The 20414-nt window shown below is 48.1% G+C and overlaps 1 protein-coding gene across 1 annotated transcript in view; it reads right to left on the bottom strand.

The window, feature by feature from the left end:
* The window catches only part of LOC138300578 (aflatoxin B1 aldehyde reductase member 2-like), a 209846-nt gene that overhangs the window by 64584 nt on the left and 124848 nt on the right, over positions 1–20414 (bottom strand). The window contains exon 5 of the mRNA XM_069240150.1: positions 18165–18264. Within this exon, the coding sequence (XP_069096251.1) occupies positions 18165–18264 (100 nt within the window). The remainder of the gene's footprint in view (positions 1–18164; positions 18265–20414) is intronic.

Genomic DNA, 20414 nt, shown 5'->3' on the forward strand with positions numbered 1-20414 from the left:
CCTGACGACCGAAGCCATGCGTGTCTCCATATAGTAACAGCAGTATTGATTGTTCTAGCTGCTGAATCTAGGGCTGATCTAATTTGGTTATTGGTAATAGTCTGCCCTTCCTCGACTATTTGTTGCGCCCTTTTTTGTTGGTCTTGGGGAGATGTTGTATGATATCCTTCATCTCGTCCCAGTGGGCCCTATCATACCTAGCCAATAGTGCTTGGGAGTTGGCTATCCTCCATTGGTTGGCTGCTTGCGATGCTACTCTTGCCCGCAACATCAAATTTCCTGCTCTCCTTGTCTGGTGGTGATGCATCACCAAGTGACTGGGAGTTGGCTCTCTTTCTGGCCGCACTTACAACTACAGAATCAGGAGGCAGTTGTTGGGTAATGAATGCCGGGTCAGAGGGAGGTGGTTTATACTTTTTCTCCACTCTGGGAGTAATTATCCTGGCTTTGACTGGCTCTTGAAATATCTGATGTGCATGCTTTAACATGCCTGGAAGCATGGGAAGGGACTGGTAGGCAGTGTGTGTGGAGGATAATGTGTTGAAGAGAAAATCATCCTCCAAGGGCTTGGTGTGCATGGCGACATTGTGGTATGATACCGCCTTAGCCAGAACCTGAGTGTATCTGGTGCTATCTTCTGATGGTGATGGTTTGGAAGGATAGCAGTCTGGGCTGTTATCAGGAATGGGATCTGGATCATAGGGATCCCATGGATCCACATTGTCTTGTTGTGAATTGAAAGAATGTACAGGAGACTGTGCCGGTGTGGGAGTAGTAGGTGGAGAGACAAGCAGGTGAGGAGAATGAGGAGGTGACTGAGGAGGTGAAAATTGTGGAGGTGGAGATCTTTGTTTAGGCTTTGGCACTTTAGCCGGTGGCTGAGCAGTGTTCAATTGTTCCTGAAAGGACAACTTCCTCTTAGGCTTCAGAGGAGGTGCAGTTATGATCTTGCCAGTGTCCTTGTGAATGTGAATTCTGGCTTGCCTTTCATCAATGTCCTCCATTTGTGTGTGTTCTTCTGAAAATGTATTGCTTTCTTTAAGTACTTTCGAAAGTCCATGCTCCTCCGTATAAACTGGCCCTTTCGCGCCGAAGCTGGTTTTTTCGGGATTGAAAGGCTGGGAGTGGATGTTGGCCTCAGCTCCGAAAGCGATTTTCGAGGCTTCGACTCGAAGGTTCGATGTCTGCTTGTTTCGGCGCCAGTGCTTCGGCTCGAGTCTGAAGGCTTCGGTGGCGTGGCCTATTTCGGTGTCGAAGTTGTTGCTTGGTCACCGAAGGTCTTTTTGCAGGTGGAGCCATGGCCTTCCGGCAGTGGCAATCCCAAGGCCTTATGTTTGGGCTTGGCTGGGACAGGGGCAGGCATACTCATGTGCTGTCGTGCTGTGACCAGTCTGTCCTCCTCAGACTCCTGCTCGGACCCTCAGACGGTGACTGCGGTGTGCGTAATCTCCTCTTCCTCTACGTCGAGACGTTCGGTGCTCTTCGACGCCATTTCCAGCCTTCGTGCTCTTCTGTCTCGGAGAGTTTTCTTCAAACGGAAGGATCTGCAGGCCTCACAATTTTCCTCTTGATGGTCTGGGGAGAGACAGATTACAGACGAGATGTTGGTCTGTATATGTAAATTTGGCGTGGCACTGAGGACAAAAGCGGAATGGGGTCTGGTCCATGAGGCTTCCACGCGGTCGGCCCGACCAGGCCCGAGTTGGGCACGGGCGCCCGAAGGGCGAGTAAAGATGTTAGATCTGACGGTACCGAAGTGTCGATGTAGAGATGATACGCGATCGAAACAATACCGACAAGAATTAACGCGTTATAGAACTTTTCCGACTCGAACTATCGTAGCGAAAAGAAACACGTCCGAACCCGATGGTGGAAAGAAAACAAATTAACATGGAGTCGATGCCCATGCGCAATGGAGCCAAAGAGGAGTCACTCGATCCCGTGAACACTTCTTAGAAGAAAAACAACTTGCTGTGCATTATCCTGCCATCTAGTGTTGGGCTCGGTGTGTTACAAGTTGTTTTTCTTCGAAGAAGTCTTTTCGAGTCACAAGACCGAGGGACTCCTCCCTTTCGGCTCCATTGCGCATGGGCGTCGACTCCATCTTAGATTGTTTTCCCCGCTGAGGGTGAGGTAGGAGTTGAGAGTATACTAGATGTGCCCATGCAATGGAGTAGGTGTGTATGCACATAATGTGTATTAAAATAATATTTATTTACAAATTTTATTCAACGAACAACGGCTAAAGGCTCCCGGGGAGGTGGGAGGGCGCATGTGAATCTGCAGCGTCTCATGCCACGAACAGATGTACACTGGGTAAGTGACATTTTCCGTTCGGTGGCATGTGTAGCTGCAGATACACATGCTGTGCATAGACTAATAAGCAGTAACCTCCCCTAAAAAGCGGTGGCTTAGCCTGTAGGAGTTGAAGTTGTTTGAAATAATGTTCTTAATACAGCCTGTCCTACTGTGGCTTGTTGTGTTGTTAACACATCTACACAGTAATGCTTCGTGAATGTATGAGGCGTAGACCAGGTGGCTGCCTTACAAATTTCAGTCATAGGTATATTCCCCAGAAAAGCCATTGTGGCGCCTTTTTTCCTAGCGGAATGCGCTTTTGGTGTAATAGGTAGATCTCTTTTTGCTTTGATATAGCAAGTTTGAATACATTTAACTATCCATCTGGCAAGGAGGAGGAGCCAAAATGGCGGCCGGGATGGTCGCTTGAAGCGAGCGCTGCGTCCAGGGCTCGCCTAAAACATCCTGTAGGGCGCCCCCCCGGAACTTCGCAGCCACACTGGGGGTGGCGGTCTGCCTGGGGCAGGACGGAGCACCCAGCGGGGGCCGGTCGCGACATTGATTGCAGAAGCGGCGCTGAAACCTAGCCATGAGAACCTCATCCCGGGCGAGGCGACCGGCGCGGGGAGCTGCATCAGCAGATCCGACTGCGCCTCCGCCCGCTATCACCGGCGCCCGCCTGCCTCCCTTGTGGTTGTGGGGACTGGAGGACCGCGGGCGTGTCCACCAACTTCGGGCCGCCGGCCGGGGCTGGGCCGGTGGGGGCTGAGACCCGGGAGCGGCGTTCGGCACCCCCGTGGCGCGGCAGGAAGCCGGCGCGAGGCTGGAGCGGGGGCCCAGGACTGGGCTACGACGCCACAGCGCAATGCAGAGCGGAGCCGTGGCAGTGCTGTAAAGAAACACCCTGCTGGGCAGCAAGGACACTCTTGCCCAAGATCAACGAACGCAGCAGCCAGCGGCCTGAAAAGGGGCCGGGGAAAACAAATACAAGCCAGCACATCGAGGTAAGGGGGGGGCCTGATGGGGGAAGCTGGAACAACGCGGATGGGACGTTACTAAATCCCCGGCCCCCCCCCCCATCGCCTCACTATTTTCACAGTAGACCAGGCGCCCCTCAGAATGGCGGCGTGAAGCGCGCAAACCTAGAATGGGGTTCAGGCCCAGAATGCGCCACAGGTCCCCATAGGCCTCGCCTTGACAGACCGCTCAGCGCCGACGGCTGGCCCGGGCCGTGAACGGTCGGGCCGCTCCTGGGCCCCACGTACTGCATATGTAAAGCAAGAAACTAGCTGTCCTGCGCCGACGCGGAGCCCTCCCGTGGGCCCAGACATCCGCTCCTCTTCTCGAACTCGCCCAGTTGCACTTCCCGCCTCTGCCCCCAGCTGTGCCCCCTCTCTCCACCGGGGGCGTCGCTATCACCGGACCCCGCCGCCACCCCTAAGGGTATGAGCACTCTACTCTAGCTCACACGAGCCGCATCCCCTCTGGGGGCACCACGAACAGCCCCCCAGGGTGATTCAATGATGGACCGAAGAGGGGCTCGGCAGCTGCCGCATCGACCAGTGAACATACTACCACAAGCACCGGCCACCCAAAGCTAAGAATAAGCTCTTTCTTGGCCCTGCTAGCCAATCTCATACCCCAAGAGCCAAACACGCACGCCATACTGAGGACATAAAGCAAAAGGCTAATCTGCTGAATCGAAAGCGCCAAATAGTGAGAAATACCTGCCCACAAGGTAATTCCTGGATAGCCATAATGGCCGGCAGAGCCAAGTCATCTAAGAATCTGGACCGCAGCACCCTTGGAACAACACCCATCGATCAGCAACCCAACCCGTCCCTACAGTCATTGGAAAACACTCATGTCGCACTCTGCCCAGTTTGAGAAAGTATTACAGGCGATTATGGACACTAAATCCTCTTTAGAAAACAGAATAGATGCAGTTTCACAAGATCTGAATCTCCTGCGCGTGGACCACCGAAATCTAGCCGAAAGAGTGAAAACAGCCAAAGAAGAAATTTCCGACTTAACCCCCATGGCTCAAGCTAACCAAAAACAGATCCAACGCATGGACGCGGAGCTGAAGGTGCTCTGGAGGAGATCGGAAGAAATGGAGAGCAGGGCACGCCGTAATAACGTACAATTCCTAGGTTTTCCAGAAAGTATGCGGCAATCAGAATCGGAAATCCCCCAGGAGCAATGGCTTATCAAGGAGGTGTTAAACGGAGCTCCATCCAAGTTTTTCTCCGTGGAACGGGCATACAGAATACCGGGCAGACCCCCGGCCCCTGGTCAGCCACCTAGACCACTGATTGCCAGATTCCTGAACCATAGAGACCGGGACGCAATATTACAACAATTCCGCAACAAAGGCCCATTTAAGTACGAGGATTCGACTATTAACGCATACCCAGACTTTACACAGGAGGTGCAGAATCAACGCAACTCCTATGTTAAAATTAAACAGCGCCTGCGTGAACATAACATAAAATATGCCTTGCTTTTCCCTGCAAAACTAATGGTGGTAGCGGAGGACCGCACCCACATATTCACCAATCCAGAGGACGCTTCGACATGGCTGCATGCCAAGGGCTTAGCTCGCCCGCGGGAAAACGCGGAGGGAGATGAGGAATGGCAAACCTCTGCCTCAAGGAAGCGTTCCAAGAGGCGCGCTAGGGGCCAGCCTAACGACCTGCAGGTGGCAGAAGAAAGAGCAAGAGTGCTGAAAGAGACACCCTTACACTTGCAAAGCAACTTTGCTACTGCTAGGAAACCCCCTGAGATGGGCACAGACTCTGACACGGCCAGCTCCGCATCTACAATAACAGGAGAATTGGGTGGGCCAACGGTCATCCCCAGGTCCGCAGACAAACTTTAATTTGCATACATCTACTCCGTTGGCCCGCTGGATCTAGGGATGCTTGAAATTCGAAAACCACCAGGGACTCTGAAGCGCTGCCGAGGACCGAGGCGAAGGCGCCTCCAGCAATGTGTATCTTTGATATAAATGTATAGCTAATTGATAAGGGGCGCGCGGGGGCGCGCTGTCGGTGTCGGAGTGGTACTGGGCGGAACAGTCTCACATCCCGAGGGGCGCCCAATGGTATTAGCAGACTAAGTCTGCGGAAAGATGTGAGCCCCTTATAAGAGCCACATCTGGAAGATATGATAACTCCAATATGGAAATCCAACTGGATACGGGTTATTTCACGTGTTTACGAGTTTAGTAGTCTCACACAAGTTGTAAGTAGTGTTGGGGATCCATTGAAGGGGGGCGGGGTTAGTAGTTTAGCAGAAATGCACGCGACGGAATCACTCAAAACACAAAGTAAACAGCTGCACTCGCTACTCTTAACAAACAGCAGCGACAGAGTGGTAGTGACCAGGTGGGCCAATATCAAAGCTCAGATCTCAAGCACAGAGACTTCTCCCCAAAACCACGCATGGCACCCTCCGGTAGAAATAACAAAAACCAGTATGTTATAGTAACATGGAATGTAAGGGGCTTGGGGGCGCTGAGCAAGCGGACCAGAGTACACGCACGCCTTAGGCTTCTAGGAGTGCATATTGCCATCTTACAAGAGACGCACATGCTAGAAGGGGACTTACGTGATCTGCGCACGAAATGGGGAGGCCTGCTGATAGGCACGATGTACTCGGCCTTCGCGAGGGGGGTGCTGGTCTGGATGGCGGCGGGAGTTCCATTCTTCCTATCGGCACATAAAATAGACCAAGAAGGTAGATACGTGGTAGTGGAGGGCAGACAAATAGCAGTAGTCGGTATATACGCTCCAAACAGTGGGATTGCGGGTTTTCTTAGCACCCTCACTCCAACATTACTGTCCTACCCCATGGCCCCGGCCCTCTGGGGCGGAGACTTCAACAGCACACCATCTGCAACATTGGATAGATCTCACGCCCAAGCAAGCTCGTTGGCAAACAGGAAATCCACAGGCCCCCTGCAGGACTGGGCAAGTGATATGAGACTACACGACATATGGCGCTTAGGACACCCACAGCAGAGAGAATACTCATCCTACTCAGCACCACACAACACCCACACCAGAATAGATATAATATGGGGCACTCGGGATATAGGGGCACTGGTCAGCGAGTCAGAATACTTAGCGAAGACACTGTCGGATCATGCGCCATTGAGAGTAACACTGAATTGGGGTAGGTCACACCAGGTGGTTCCCACCTGGCGTTCCCAAGTGGAAGCACTACAAGATCAGGCATTCGCCGAAACACTGAAAGCCACTATAAGCCAGTATTGGGATACAAACGCCATGTCCGCAACAACACGTGGGATAGAATGGGACGCCCACAAAGTAGTGGTACGTGGAGTATGCATATCCTCCACGTGGGGAGTGAGATGCTCCTTACAGGCGGAAATTGGCAAACTAGAGAAGGAGCTCAGAGCAGCAGAAATAGCAGCAGCGCTAGGGGAAATCCCTCATACCGTCCTAAAAGAAAGGCGCTTAAAATACAACAACGCTGACAGCAAACTCCGATGTCACGATTACCATTATCATCTAATAAGGCTGCAAACAGAAGGGGATAGATGAAGCAGAATGTTGGCGTGGCTGCTCTGAGAGGACAGAAAGCAATCTCCAATAGGGGCCATACGCGTGGGTGCACATGCTATGGCTACCACACAAGCTGAGATAAACAAGACGTTTAGAGAATATTACTCAAACTTATACACTAAACGCACCTCATGCACTGCTCCACAACTTGAGGCTTTTCTCGCGGACTCTCTCCTGCCGCAATTATCACAAACCGACAGAGAAATAATCGAAGCTCCCATGACAATGGAAGAAATAGAATTAGCCCTTGCACAGTTCCCTAGAAATAAAGCGCCTGGTGCAGATGGCCTCCCGTCGGAATACTACACAGCCCATTTATCATGCCTGAAGCCTCACCTTCTAAAGGTGTTCGAAGAAGCGTGGACTAACGAATGCCTGCCCACATCCCAAAGTGAAGCCAGGATAGTGGTACTCCCCAAACATGGCCATGATCCCACAGATGTCAAATCCTACAGACCACTATCGCTTCTAAATTTAGACTGCAAAATACTCTGCAAAATTCTAGCAAACAGATTAGCCCCCCGTATGCATTCTTTGGTACACGCTGACCAAAATGGCTTCATACCAAGGCGTAACATCTTCCTAAATATTCGCAGACTACTGAGCATAATGGGTGATACTCCCAGAGACACACAAGAAGAAATGGTGCTCTCACTGGATATCGAAAAGGCATTCGACACGCTCAAGTGGGACTTCCTTTTGGCCACAATGGCCCGCATTGGAATAGGCCCCAACTATACCCGTTGGGTCCGGACACTGTATTCCAACCCATGTGCAAGGGTGAAGACGGGTGGGGTGATCTCCGACAGCCTCTTGATCTCCCGGGGCACAAGGCAGGGCTGCCCCCTATCCCCGCTACTGTTTGCTATAGCAATGGAACCATTAGCGGCAAGAGTGCGTCTCATGGAACGCGAGTGGGGAATAGTCAGGAACGGGCTCCATCACACGATCTCGCTATACGCAGACGATGCCTTAATATATATCTGGAAAGGCCGCGCAGCTGTTCCCTCAGTAATATCCTTGCTGGCCGAGTTCTGAAACCTGTCAGGCCTAGTGGTAAACTGGGAAAAGTCTTGTGCGTTCCCTCTGGCAAAGCAGCCACCCGAAAGACAGGGCGCTCCTCAGTTAGGTCACCTAAAATGGTGTCCGGAAACGTTCAAATACCTCGGGATAAACATATACCACGACACAGAAGATCTCAGAGATGGGAACTTGGGGAGGGCGTTGACCTCCATAAAAGGCTCATTGCAGTTCTGGAACAAGCTCCTGCTATCGCCACCTGGCAAGGTGGCGATCGCGAACATGCTGATCCTACCTAGGCTGTTATATTACTTAGCAGCCTTACTGATAATCATTCCCAAAAGCTTCTTTGGCAACTTAAATACAGCCCTGCTGCAACTCATTTGGGGCGGTGGCAGAGCGCGTGTGGCCCTAGCCACGCTACAATGCCCAGTGGATATGGGCGGTTTAGGAGCCCCCAACTTCGAACGCTACTATGCAGCCGCACAGCTGTAGTGGGTTTAGAACTGGATCCACAGACCAGCGCTGGCAGAGTCCACGTGCCTGGAGCCCTGGTTGAAGGGGACCCCCCTGCTAAAGTGGTTGACATCCAAACACCCCAAGGCGGAACCTGTTAACCCACTGCTTGCGGTGGCGCATGCGTGCTGGGCTAAATTTGTGCAAAGTGGAGGGGACAAGCTCCCCTACTCCCCACACATACCACTGGATCACCTCCCAGGGTGGATCGCAGCCGGTACGCCGGCATCGTTGGTATGGACAGAGGCGGGCGTACAGACAGTGGGCGACTGCTTCGAAGAAGGTAAGCTAATGTCATTCGAGGCCCTACAGGCCCTCACTGAGATAAGCCCGGCCAGTTCTTGACATACCACGCTATATGCCATGCAATTAAAAAAACGTGGGGGGCAGGCACCTCAGAGCCAGAGATCTCCCCTGTAATTCATCATCTCCTACAATATAACGCCCAAATAAAAATAATATCTAGCCTGTACAAAATCCTTAATAAACCTCCTGTACCACAAGCGGAGAAAGCCCAAGAGAGATGGAACGCTGTTCTTCCTGTCCCGATCCCACAAGCGGACTGGCCAAAAGCCCTGTACCATGCCTGTGGCGTGTCAAGGAATCCCAGATTCAGGTACACTCAATTTAACTTCACGCATCAAACATATTTATCCCCTGCCAGGATAAAGCGAATGTTCTCCGATTCGGAGTCAACATGCCCCAGATGTAAAGCGCCGCAGCACCCTTCTACCACATGGTCTGGGATTGCCCTAACATACAAACAGCCTGGAAGGAGGTGATACAGGAGATCTGCGAGTTAACGGGGCTTGCGTTGACAGCAGACCCCAAGTCCTGCTTACTGGGATTGAGGATGAGACCTAAAAACACAAAGATACCTACACAAATTCGTAGATCTAGCCTGTTTAATGTATAAAAGAATGATAGCGATGCATTGGAAAGCCCCCAATGCTCCTGATCGGAAATCTTGGTACACTTCAACACTACGCTGGGCTCGCACGGAATACCAGGTATTAAAAAAGCTGGCGCGAGAGGGGCGACATCACACAGGGTGCACCACCTGGGAAACGTTGGTAACCAAACTTGAGGCCAAAAACGATGATATGCCCCCATGAGTCAGGGAACGCATAGTTGAAACAAGTGTGATATAAATCCCTCTGCATATCTTATCTCAGAGGCATAACCCGTAGGACGGCCCGTCATAATAAACACGATCACTTTCCCCCTCTCCCTCCTGAATTTATAACTCACTAGATCTCCAGCGCAAGAATACCTATAATACACAGGGCAAAATTCCACCCCGGTAGCCATCCGCGTTCACCAACCTAAACGGGGCCTCCACCAGGTGACAAGTGAAATAGGCTCAGCAGCAAAGTGTCCACACTGGTAACGCGCGTACACCCCCAAAGATAGTCAACACACGCTAAGCCTCCAGCAATTGCTGCAAGAAATGATACTGTAGGATTGGTAGTGATCCGAGACGTGTTTGATGTGTGGGGTGTTGGGTTGTTAAATGGTTTTAATGCTGGATAATGCTCTAGGTGATCCTGTTGCCGATAATTGAACAGCTTGTATAGCATATTTGAAATATAAAACCAATTTTTTTTTATGTATTATCCTGCCATTTAGTGTTGGGCTCCGAGTGTTACAAGTTGTTTTTCTTCTAAGAAGTCTTTTCGAGTCACGAGACCGAGGGACTCCTCCCTTTCGGCTCCATTGCGCATGGGCGTCGACTCCATCTTAGATTGTTTTTTTTCCGCCATCGGGTTTGGACGTGTTCCTCTTCGCTCCGTGTTTCGGTTCGGAAAAGTTAGTTAACAATTGGAAAATTCGACGGTATTGATATATATATGTACAAGTGTTTAACTTAAACGGCTACAGGCTTCCAGGGGAAGTGGGAGGGTGCATGTGAATCTGCAGCGGAACATGCCACGAACAGATGTACACTGGGTAAGTGAAATTTTCCGTTCGATGGCATGTGTAGCTGCAGATACACATGCTGTGCATAGACTAGAAAGCAGTTATTTCTCCCATAAATGTGGTGGTTAGCCTGTAGGAGTTGAAGTTATTTGAAATAATGTTCTTAGTACAGCTTGATCTACTGTGGCTTGCTGTGCTGCTAAAACATCTACACAATAATGTTTAGTAAATGTATGTGGTGTTGACCATGTAGCTGCTTTACATATTTCAGCCATTTTTATATTTCCCAAGAAGGCCATTGTAGCACCTTTTTTCCTTGTGGAATGTGCTTTAGGTGCAACTAAGAGTTGTCTTTTAGTTGTTTTTTAGCTTTAAGGTAACATGTTTGGATGCATTGTACTCTCCATCTTGCTAAACCTTGTTTTCAAATGGGGTTACCAGTATGAGGTTTTTGAAAAGCTACAAATAGCTGTTTAGTTTTCCTGAATGGTTTTGTTTTATCTATGTAGTACATTAGAGCTCTTTTAATGTCTAATATATAGAGGTCTTTCTGCAACAGAATCTGGCTGTGGGAAGAAGACTGGTAGTTCCACTGTTTTATTGATATGAAAAGGTGATACTACTTTAGGAAGAAATGTCGGGTTAGTTCGTAGTACGACTTTATGTTTATGTACTTATATGACCGGTTCTTCAATAGTGAAAGCTTGAATTTCACTAACTCTTCGCAATGATGTAATTGCGACTAGGAAGGCAAAGTTCCATGTTAAGAATTGCATTTGACATGAGTGCATAGGTTCAAATGGTAGGCCCATAAGTCGCGTAAGCACTATGTTTAAATTCCACGAAGGAACTGGAGATGTTCTGGGTGGGATGATGCGTTTTAAACCTTCCATGAAGGCTTTGATAACAGGAACTCTAAATAAAGAGCTGTGCTGTATATTTTGCAAATATGCAGAAATTGCAGTGAGATGTATTTTTATGGAAGAGAATGCTAAATTTGATTTTTGTAAATTAAGTAAATAGCATACAATATCTTGTATTGATGCTGAAAGAGGGGCAATTTGTTTAGATTGACAGTAATATACAAATCTTTTCCATTTTTTGGCATAGCACTATCTGGTAGTGGGTTTTCTTGCTTGCTCAGTTACATCCATGCATTCAGTTGGTAGTTGTAAATACCCAAATTCTATGACCTCAGGAGCCAAATCGCTAGATTGAGTGTGTTGGGATTTGGGTGCCTGATCTGTCCTTTGTTTTGTGTCAACAGATCTGGTCTGTTTGGGAGTTTGGAGTGTGGTACTACTGACAGGTCTAGTAGTGTTGTGTACCACGGCTGACGTGCCCACGTTGGCACTGTGAGTATCAGATTGAGCGTGTTTTGACGCAGTTTGTTGACTAGTAATGGAATGAGTGGGAGAGGGGTAAAAACGTAAGCAAATATCCCTGACCAATTGATCCATAGAGCATTGCCCTTGAATAGGGGATGTGGGTATCTGGATGCGAAGTTTTGGCATTTCGCGTTTTCGCTGATGGCGAACAGATCTAGGTCTGGTGTTCCCCACTGATGAAAGTATTTTTGAAGAACTTGAGGGTGAATCTCCCACTCGTGTGTCTGTTGATGATTTCTGCTGAGAACATCTGCTAATTGGTTGTGCATCCTTGGAATGTACTGTGCTACCAGGTGAATTTGGTTGTGTATTGCCCATTTCCAAATTTTTTGAGTTCGGAGGGAGAGTTGGGACGAATGTGTCCCTCCTTGTTTGTTTAGGTAATACATGGTGGTCATGTTGTCAGTTTTGATCAAGACATTTTTGTGAATAAAGAGAAGGTGAAATGCTTTAAGTGCTAGGAAGACAGCTAACATTTCTAAGTGATTTATGTGTAGCTGTCTGTGTTAGGCATCCCATTGTCCTTGAATGTTGTGATTGTTGAGGTGAGCTCCCCAGCCAATCATTGATGCATCTGTTTTAAGTATAGTCTGAGGCACAGAGTCTTGAAATGGCCGCCCTTTGTTTAGATTTGTGGGATTCCACCACTGAAGGGACATGCATGTTTGGCGGTCTATCAACACTAGATCTTGAAGTTGACATGTGCTTGTGACCATTGTTGTGCAAGGCACTGTTGTAAGGGCCGCATGTTTAGTCTTGCGTGTGGAACAATTGCAATACATGATGCCATCATCCTTAAAATGTTCATGACAAATCTGACAGTGTACTGTTGCCCTGTCTGTATTTGTGCCAATATATTGTGAAATGATTGTATTCTTTGCGTATTTGGACATGCTAGCGCTTTTGAGTGTTTAGTATTGCACCCAGATACTGTTGTATTTGTGCAGGTTGTAGATGTGATTCTTGGTAATTTATTGAGAACCCTAGTGTGTGCAGGGTTTGTATTACATAATGTGTATGGTTTTGACACTGCGTTTGACTGTTTGATTTTATTAGCCAATCGTCTAGATATGGAAAGACATGTATATGTTGTCGTCTTCGGTAGGCTGCGACTACCGCTAGGCACTTTGTGAATACCCTTGGTGCTGTTGTTATTCCGAAGGGCAACACTTTGAACTGATAGTGCTTTATTTGAATGACAAACCTGAGATTTTTGTGTGCGCAGTATGGATGGGTATATGAAAGTCAAACCTGAGATTTTTGTGTGCGCAGTATGGATGGGTATATGAAAGTACGCATCCTTGAGGTCCAATGTTGCCATGAAATCGTGTTTTTGGAGTAGTGGGATAACATCTTGAAGAGTTACCATGTGAACATTTTCTGACATGATGTAAAGATTGAGAGTCCTGAGATCTAATATTGGTCTGAGGGTGCCATCTTTTTTGGGAATCAGGAAGTATAGAGAATAAACTCCTGTCCCTACTTGATCTTTTGGGATGGCTTCTATTGCTTGTTTGAGTAATAGAGATTTGACTTCTTCCTGTAACAGATGAATGTGTTCTGTGGATAGTTTGTGTTGTTTTGGTGGAATGTTTGGGGGAGTTTGTATCAATTCTAGGCAATAACCATTGCAGATAATTGATTGTACCCAATTGTCTGTGGCAATATTTTGCCAATTGGTGTGGAACTGTTGCAGTCTTCCCCCCACAGGAGAGGTGTGGAGTGGAAGGGGATAAGCCAAGTCATTGCTTATGGTGCTGTGGAGTTTGTTTAGAAGTTTGAAACTTCCCTCTACTTTTGGGACATTGCCCCCCATATGTGCCCCTAAAACCACCTTGTTGGTATTGTGGTTGGTAGGTTGGTTTTGCCTGCGATGTGGATGCCTCTGCTGTTTGAGCTGTAAATCCACCTCTAAACTGAGGTTTCTGAAAGGATCCCCTTATATGGTGTGGTGTATAGTGCACCCATAGCTTTTGCAGTGTCTGAATCTTTGCGCAATTTCTCAATTGCAGTGTCAACTTCTGGGCCGAAAAGTAGTTTTTTATTGAACGGCATATTTAACACCGCTTGTTGGATTTCGGGTTTAAAACCCGAGGATCTGAGCCATGCATGCCTCCTTATTGTGACAGCAGCATTGACACTCCTGGCAGCTGTTCCCGCTGCGTCTAGGGCAGACCTAATCTGATTATTGGTGATGGCTTGCCCTTCCTCCACTATTTGCTGTGCCCTTTTTTGATGTTCCTTGGGGAGATGCTGAATTATGTCTTTCATATCATCCCAATGGGCCATGTCGTATCTAGCCAACAACACCTGTGAGTTGGCTATCCTCCATTGATTTGCTGCCTGGGATGCAACTCTCTTCCCTGCAGCATCACATTTCCTGCTTTTTTTGTCTGGTGGGCGTGCATCACCTAATGACTGAGTTTGCCCTTTTTCTGGCAGAGCTTACTACTACGGAATCTGGAGGGATTTGTTGAGTTATGTAATCAGGATCAAAGGGAGGTGGTTTGTATTTTTTCTCCATCCTGGGAATAATTATCCTTGCTTTGACTGGCTCATTAAATATTTGATCAGCGTCTTTTACCATGCCGTGGAGCATGGGGAGCGACTGTTATTTTGAATGTGTGGAGGCGAGTGTACTAAACAAAAAAATTGTCCTCCAGCGGTTCAGTGTGCATGGTGACACCATGGTATGCTGCAGCCCTAGCTAAAACCTGATTGTACACCATACTATCCTCAGGTGGTGAAGGCTTAGAGGGATAGCAGTCCGGGTCGTTGTCGGGAATGGGATCTGGATCATAAAAGCTCCCATGGATCTACATTGGTGTAAGACTGGTAGGAGGAGAGGTATGCAGGTGTGGAGAGTGAGGAGGAGAATGAGGAGGTGGCGGTCTCTCCTTTGGCTTTGGCACTTTAGCTGGAGGCTGCGTAGTGTTCAATTCCTCCTGAAAGGCTAATTTCCTCTTAGGTTTTAGAGGAAGTGCTGTTAGGAGTCTGCCGGTTTCTTTGTGGATATGAATCCTGGCTTGCCTCTCATCCATTACTTCAAGTATTGGCTGTACTTGAGTCTCCTCTTCAGAGGTTTTGTGGCTTTCTTTTAGTCTTTTAGAAAGTCCATGTTCCTCTGTGTAACCTGCTCTTTTTGGTTCCGAAGCCAGCTTTTTTGGTATTGAAAAAGATGGTGTAGTGGATGTTCTAGGCTCAAAAAGGGATTTCCAAACTTTCAACACCGAAAAATGATGTTTAGTGGAGTCGGACACAGAGCCTTTTACCGACTCCGATGGTTTCAGAGGAGTGGCCTTTTTCGGTGCCGAACTGGCAGTTTGGTCACTGGATGTCTTTTTTCGGGCTGAGCCATAGCCTTCCGGCAGTGGCGTACCCAAGGCCTTATGCTTGTGTCTTTGTGATGGTACAGGGGCAGGCGTACTCACATGCAGTCCTGCAGTTACCCATCTGTCCTCCTCAGATTCTTGGTCGGAGTCGGAACCTCAGACGGAGACTGCGGTCTGCATGATCTCTTCCTCCTTCACGTCGAGATGTTCAGAGCTTCTGGATGCCATCTCGAGTCTTCGTGCCCTCCTGTCTCGAAGCGTCTTTTTGGACTGGAAGGATCGACAGGCCACACAATTTTCTTCCCGATGATCTGGGGAAAGGCAAAGATTACAGACGAGATGTTGGTCTTTATAAGGGAATTTTGCGTGGCACCGAGGACAGAATCGGAATGGAGTCCGATCCATGAGGCTTCCACGCGGTTGGCCCGACTAGGCCAGAGTTGGGTGTGTGAGCCCCAAAGGGCGAGTAAAGTTGTCTTCTCCGACAGTACCGACGTGTCAATGGAAGATGTAAACCCGATCGGTACAATACCGATGAAAATAAGGCGTTTTCCAAATTTTCCAAATCGAACTTTCGGAGCAAAAGGAAACATGTCTGAACCCGACGGCGGAAAGAAAACAATCTAACATGGAGTCGATGCCCATTCGCAATGGAACCGAAGAGGAGGAGTCACTCGATCCTTTGACTCGAAAACGCTTCTTCGAAGAAAAACAACTTGTAACGCTCCAAGCCCAACACTAGATGGCAGAAGTATAATGCACAGTACGTGTATCTGCAGCTACACATGCCACTGAACATATATATATATATATATATATATATATATATAGATACACACATATATGTATGAATGTACGTAGAGAGAGAGGGAGAGGGAGAGCGCGCAGCGGTGTTCTGCTGATTGACATCTGCCACGCGGCTGCATGGGTGTCATTACTGCCTTGACACACACAGCCTTGAAGACTACCCCTCAATCCCTGCACCTTGTGGTAGGTACAACATTCATAACAATTGAAAAGTTGAGGAATATGCAGTTAGAATTCTCCATTAGCAGAACAAGTTACTTACCTTTGGTAAGGCTCTTTCTGTAAGATTACATATCTACAGATTCCTCACATTCCTCACTGTCTGCCCTACTCGCTGTTTTGTGGAGAAGACTTCTAGGTAAAATAAGGTCCCATGTTAGTCTGTTACTCTCGCTCCACGTCTAAAGGCAGAGAATATTTTCTTGTAAACCGATGTCAGCGCACAGGGGTGCAAACAGACTGCTCTGTGCTGTCAGTTTTAGAAGTGACAAGGTCACCGTAATAGCAGAGATCCTATGAACTATGAGTTACAGAATTAACAGAAAGGTAACGTAAGCCGTATGTTCTGGGCTTTACAATTTGGTGTTTGATTAAAAAAGAAAGATAAAGTGTATTACGGGGCCATGTGTTTGAAGCCATGCATTCTGATGTGCATCAGGTGATCTGAACTGTGTACCTCCTACCCTGTACACTAAGATGGCCCTTTCATGGGAAGCACACCAATGGATGCATACAAAACAGTGCGTCCTATACTATCTGTTATTTAAATATCTTGTGCTGAACAGTATTGACTGCTTATTCTGGAGAGTTTATGGTTTTCCTGTACGATCTGCTATGTATGCAGTGCAATGAATAATGACCCGCTTACTCTGGTTATTGCACTGCTTTTCTACTGCACCCGCTGACCCGTCTCCTCATCACCACGCTCCTCGGTACTAACAAAACAGCCTACATATGTACCTTGATAATACATATCTCTTCGAGGTATGTAGTGGAGTTAAGAACAGTACTGTTATACCTTGCGATTCTGGTATTTGATAACCTGCTACTACATTTTTTAGGAAGATATTGGAGCACTCTATATTATGACATACAACTAATTTGTTGGTTGTGAAGAGTTGCTTAGGGACCAGACTACAGATTATTTTCAGTTTTAGAATGCCATTTATATGAGATTGGTTGCACAGGGCAAAGAAACAGACTATGCAGGTTCTGTGACTTATATGAGACAGAGTTATGTTTGGTATTGCTTTTTCCAGCGGATACTCTAACCTCAGATTCCTAACATTTTGAATTGCTTCAGGCGCCAGACTGGACCCGTACATTTTTTGTGCAGTAGCTCCTGCATGCCATTAGTTTGCATCCTCGGCCTTCACGGTGGCTTCAACCCATCCATGGAAATGATACAGAGCCATACATTGGCTCCACCGCTGTGTGCTGATGTCAGTTTCTCTCTGTGCCCCAACTCTGTGGCAGTTTTCATCAACTTCTAGAAAACTGTTAACACAATAATGTGCTAGGGACAATATCCCCTCTAAAGACTACAGGATTTAAATCACGCTATTTCTGCAGGAAACATATGTAGATCACGGATCCACACAAAGTTTCCCTTTGATGATTAAATTCCAAGCATGAGTGGAAGTGAGTGTTCACTGATGCACCATAACAGTGGTTCCCAACCTGTACTCCAGGGACCTCTGAGGGTTCATGAAGCCTTCTCAGGGGGTCCGCGACTGCTTTGAAAATTAAAAAAATATCAACAGATTAGGTCCCAAGCTTTCAATGATGACTCAGTGGGGGGGGGGGGGGGGGGGGGGGGGAGGGGGGGCGTCCCCAGTTTCCAATAATGATTCAGTGGGGGACCCTGGGTTCCAGTAATGAAAAAGCGGGGGGTGCACAGAGGTCAAAAGGTTGGGAACCACTGCACTAGAAGGTTAACATCCAAAGCCAAGATACTCATCGCCAAATACAGGAAAGGCGGTCAGTCACGTTCAACACAAGCGGATATTGTCTGTGTGAAAAAAACAGTGCTAGTGTCTCAATAAAGGAACACATAAACTTCACAATGACCTCTGCTAGTATCGCTATATTTATGACCGGTGGCTGCAACTTTTAAGTAAGTAATCAACACGGAACTGCGGAAACACAGGATTAAGCAGCAGATGAACAAGAAAAAAAATCTGCATTTCTGGCCACGGAAATGCCGTATCCCAGTCTCCTCACTAAAGCCAATCGTTTCCACGGCTATTTAACAATTCTACGCATTGGAGATGAGTGAACAGACATCTCACCTTTTCCGGTACGTTTCTGCCCACGTGTGGCCAAAGAACCTGCCAGTTGGCTGACTCGTATCTTTAGCCTCATATCTGTACCTTCCAGTCAGTAAACCACCTAGAGAGACCAAACAAGGAAATCAGATAGAGACATTAGAAGAACATCAGAGCGGAAAAGCAAACAGCTACGAACCAAAGAACACCATTCAGTAGCAGATTAGCAGACAAATATGAACAGAATAATTGTTCTACAATCAGGCAGGTTATTCCCCTAAATCCCAGGAGTATCTGGAGTGACATCAAATGTCCTGAGATGTCCCCTGCTATGACATCACCACGACCTTTAAAATCCAAAATGGCATCATAGGGAGAGAACCTAAGTGACCATCACAGGCATCACAGGATGTGACTTCACTGAAAGAGTTACAAATGCAGATCCAATGCAATTATACTTATCATCCTTACATTAGCTAGAATGTTGCCATGTTTTGCCAGTGGTGCGGCCATAACATGGCAAGGGCCTAGAAATCATTGGTTAGGGGGCACAGCCGTCATCTGCCAAAGGCAGCTTCATATGCTGTGGTGGACACATGATGTTCAAGATACAGAGTTAAATCCCAAGTGCAACCTAATATGCCCGGTATAGCGTCAAATACCCAGGTACAGTCCTGTATGCCCAGGCACAATAATAATGCTCCATACACCCAGGTAAAGCCTTGCATTCCCCCAACACAGCCTTGGTTGCCAAGTACAACCTCAAAGGCCACTTCACTTCTTAGTTGCTCAAGCAAAGCCCCCCGCCTACCCCCTCTGCGCCTTGAGACCCTCATGGGTGAGTAGTGCGCTTTACAAATTCCTGACTGATTGAAATGTCCACATACAATCCACTACATCCAGGGCAACCCCATACCTCTTGCCATCCTTTTACCTTTTAAAGTGCTCATTCCCTTGTGCCCTTTTTGGGAGGGTAAACAATGGTGGCAGCTGGTCTGGGTATTGGAGAGCAAGGGGACCCCTGCAGCATCACATCCTCCCATCTTACCGCCTTCAAGCGGCGTAACACACAATTATGGCTCCACCCTGCAACATTTGATAAGTGGGCCAAGTCTCCCATATATCATGGAAAGTGGCACACTGCTAAGTTATGTTGGAAGGAGCCATTAATGAGGCTCCTCTCCACCTGAGGATGGTGCACCCAACAACATTTTTGGTACCACCACTGAAGGATGAGGAAGCCTGGTGCTTACTGTAGGAAAGTAGCCTCGTTCTAGCTTGGTTGCCCCCACTTTTGGCTGGTTTGTCAGTGTGTTAAACTGTGTTCTTTGGAATCCTGCTAACCAGGACACCAGTGACTGTGTTTTCTCCTCTCAATTTGGTTGCTAGTAAAATGTTATATCTACAATTGGCATACTGGTGCCTCCATGTAAGTCCCTAGTATATGGTACCGAGGTACTCAGGGCATTGGGGTTCCAGGGGATCCCAATAGGCTGCAGCAGTTATTCTGCCCCCCATAGGGAGCCCATGCTAAGGGTTCTGCAGGCCTGCCATTGCAGCCTGCGCTGAACAGGTTCATGCACCCGTTTTCACTACAGGCCACTACACCAGGTCACTGCACCAGGTCACTGTAAGTCACCTCTATGGTAGGCCCTCTAAGCCCAGAGGGCAAGGTGCAGGTACCTGTGTATGAGGGCACCCCTGCACTAGCAGAGGTGCCCCCACGAACTCTAGCCCCATTTTACTGGACCTCGTGGGTGCGGGGACGCCATTTTTTTATGTGTACTGGACATAGGTCACTACCTTTGTCCAGCTACATAATGGTAACTCAGAACCTGGGCATGTTTGGTATCAAACATGTCGGAATCATACCCCAATACTAATGCAAGTATTTGAAGTATGATTCCATGCACTCTGGGGTCCTTTAGAGGACCCCCCAGCATTGCTACCACCAGTCTTACATGGTTTTCCGGGCAGCCCAGCTGCTGCCACCCCTCAGACAGGTTTCTGCCCTCCTGCTGCTTGATCTGATCAAGCTCAGGAAGGCAGAACAAAGGATTTCTATTGTGAGAGGGAGGTAACATCCTCTCCCTTTGGAAATAGGTGTGACTGGCTTGGGAGGGGTAGCCTCCCCAAGCTATTGGTTTGCTTTGAAAGGCACAGTTGGTGCCCTCCGTGCATAAACCAGTCCACACCGGTTCAGGGACCCCCAGTCCCTGCTCTGGCGTGAAACTGGACAATGGAAAGGGGAGTGACCACTCCCCTGTCCATATT

The sequence above is a fragment of the Pleurodeles waltl genome, chromosome 6 (assembly GCF_031143425.1).
Source record: "Pleurodeles waltl isolate 20211129_DDA chromosome 6, aPleWal1.hap1.20221129, whole genome shotgun sequence".
Taxonomy (NCBI): Eukaryota; Metazoa; Chordata; class Amphibia; order Caudata; family Salamandridae; genus Pleurodeles; species Pleurodeles waltl.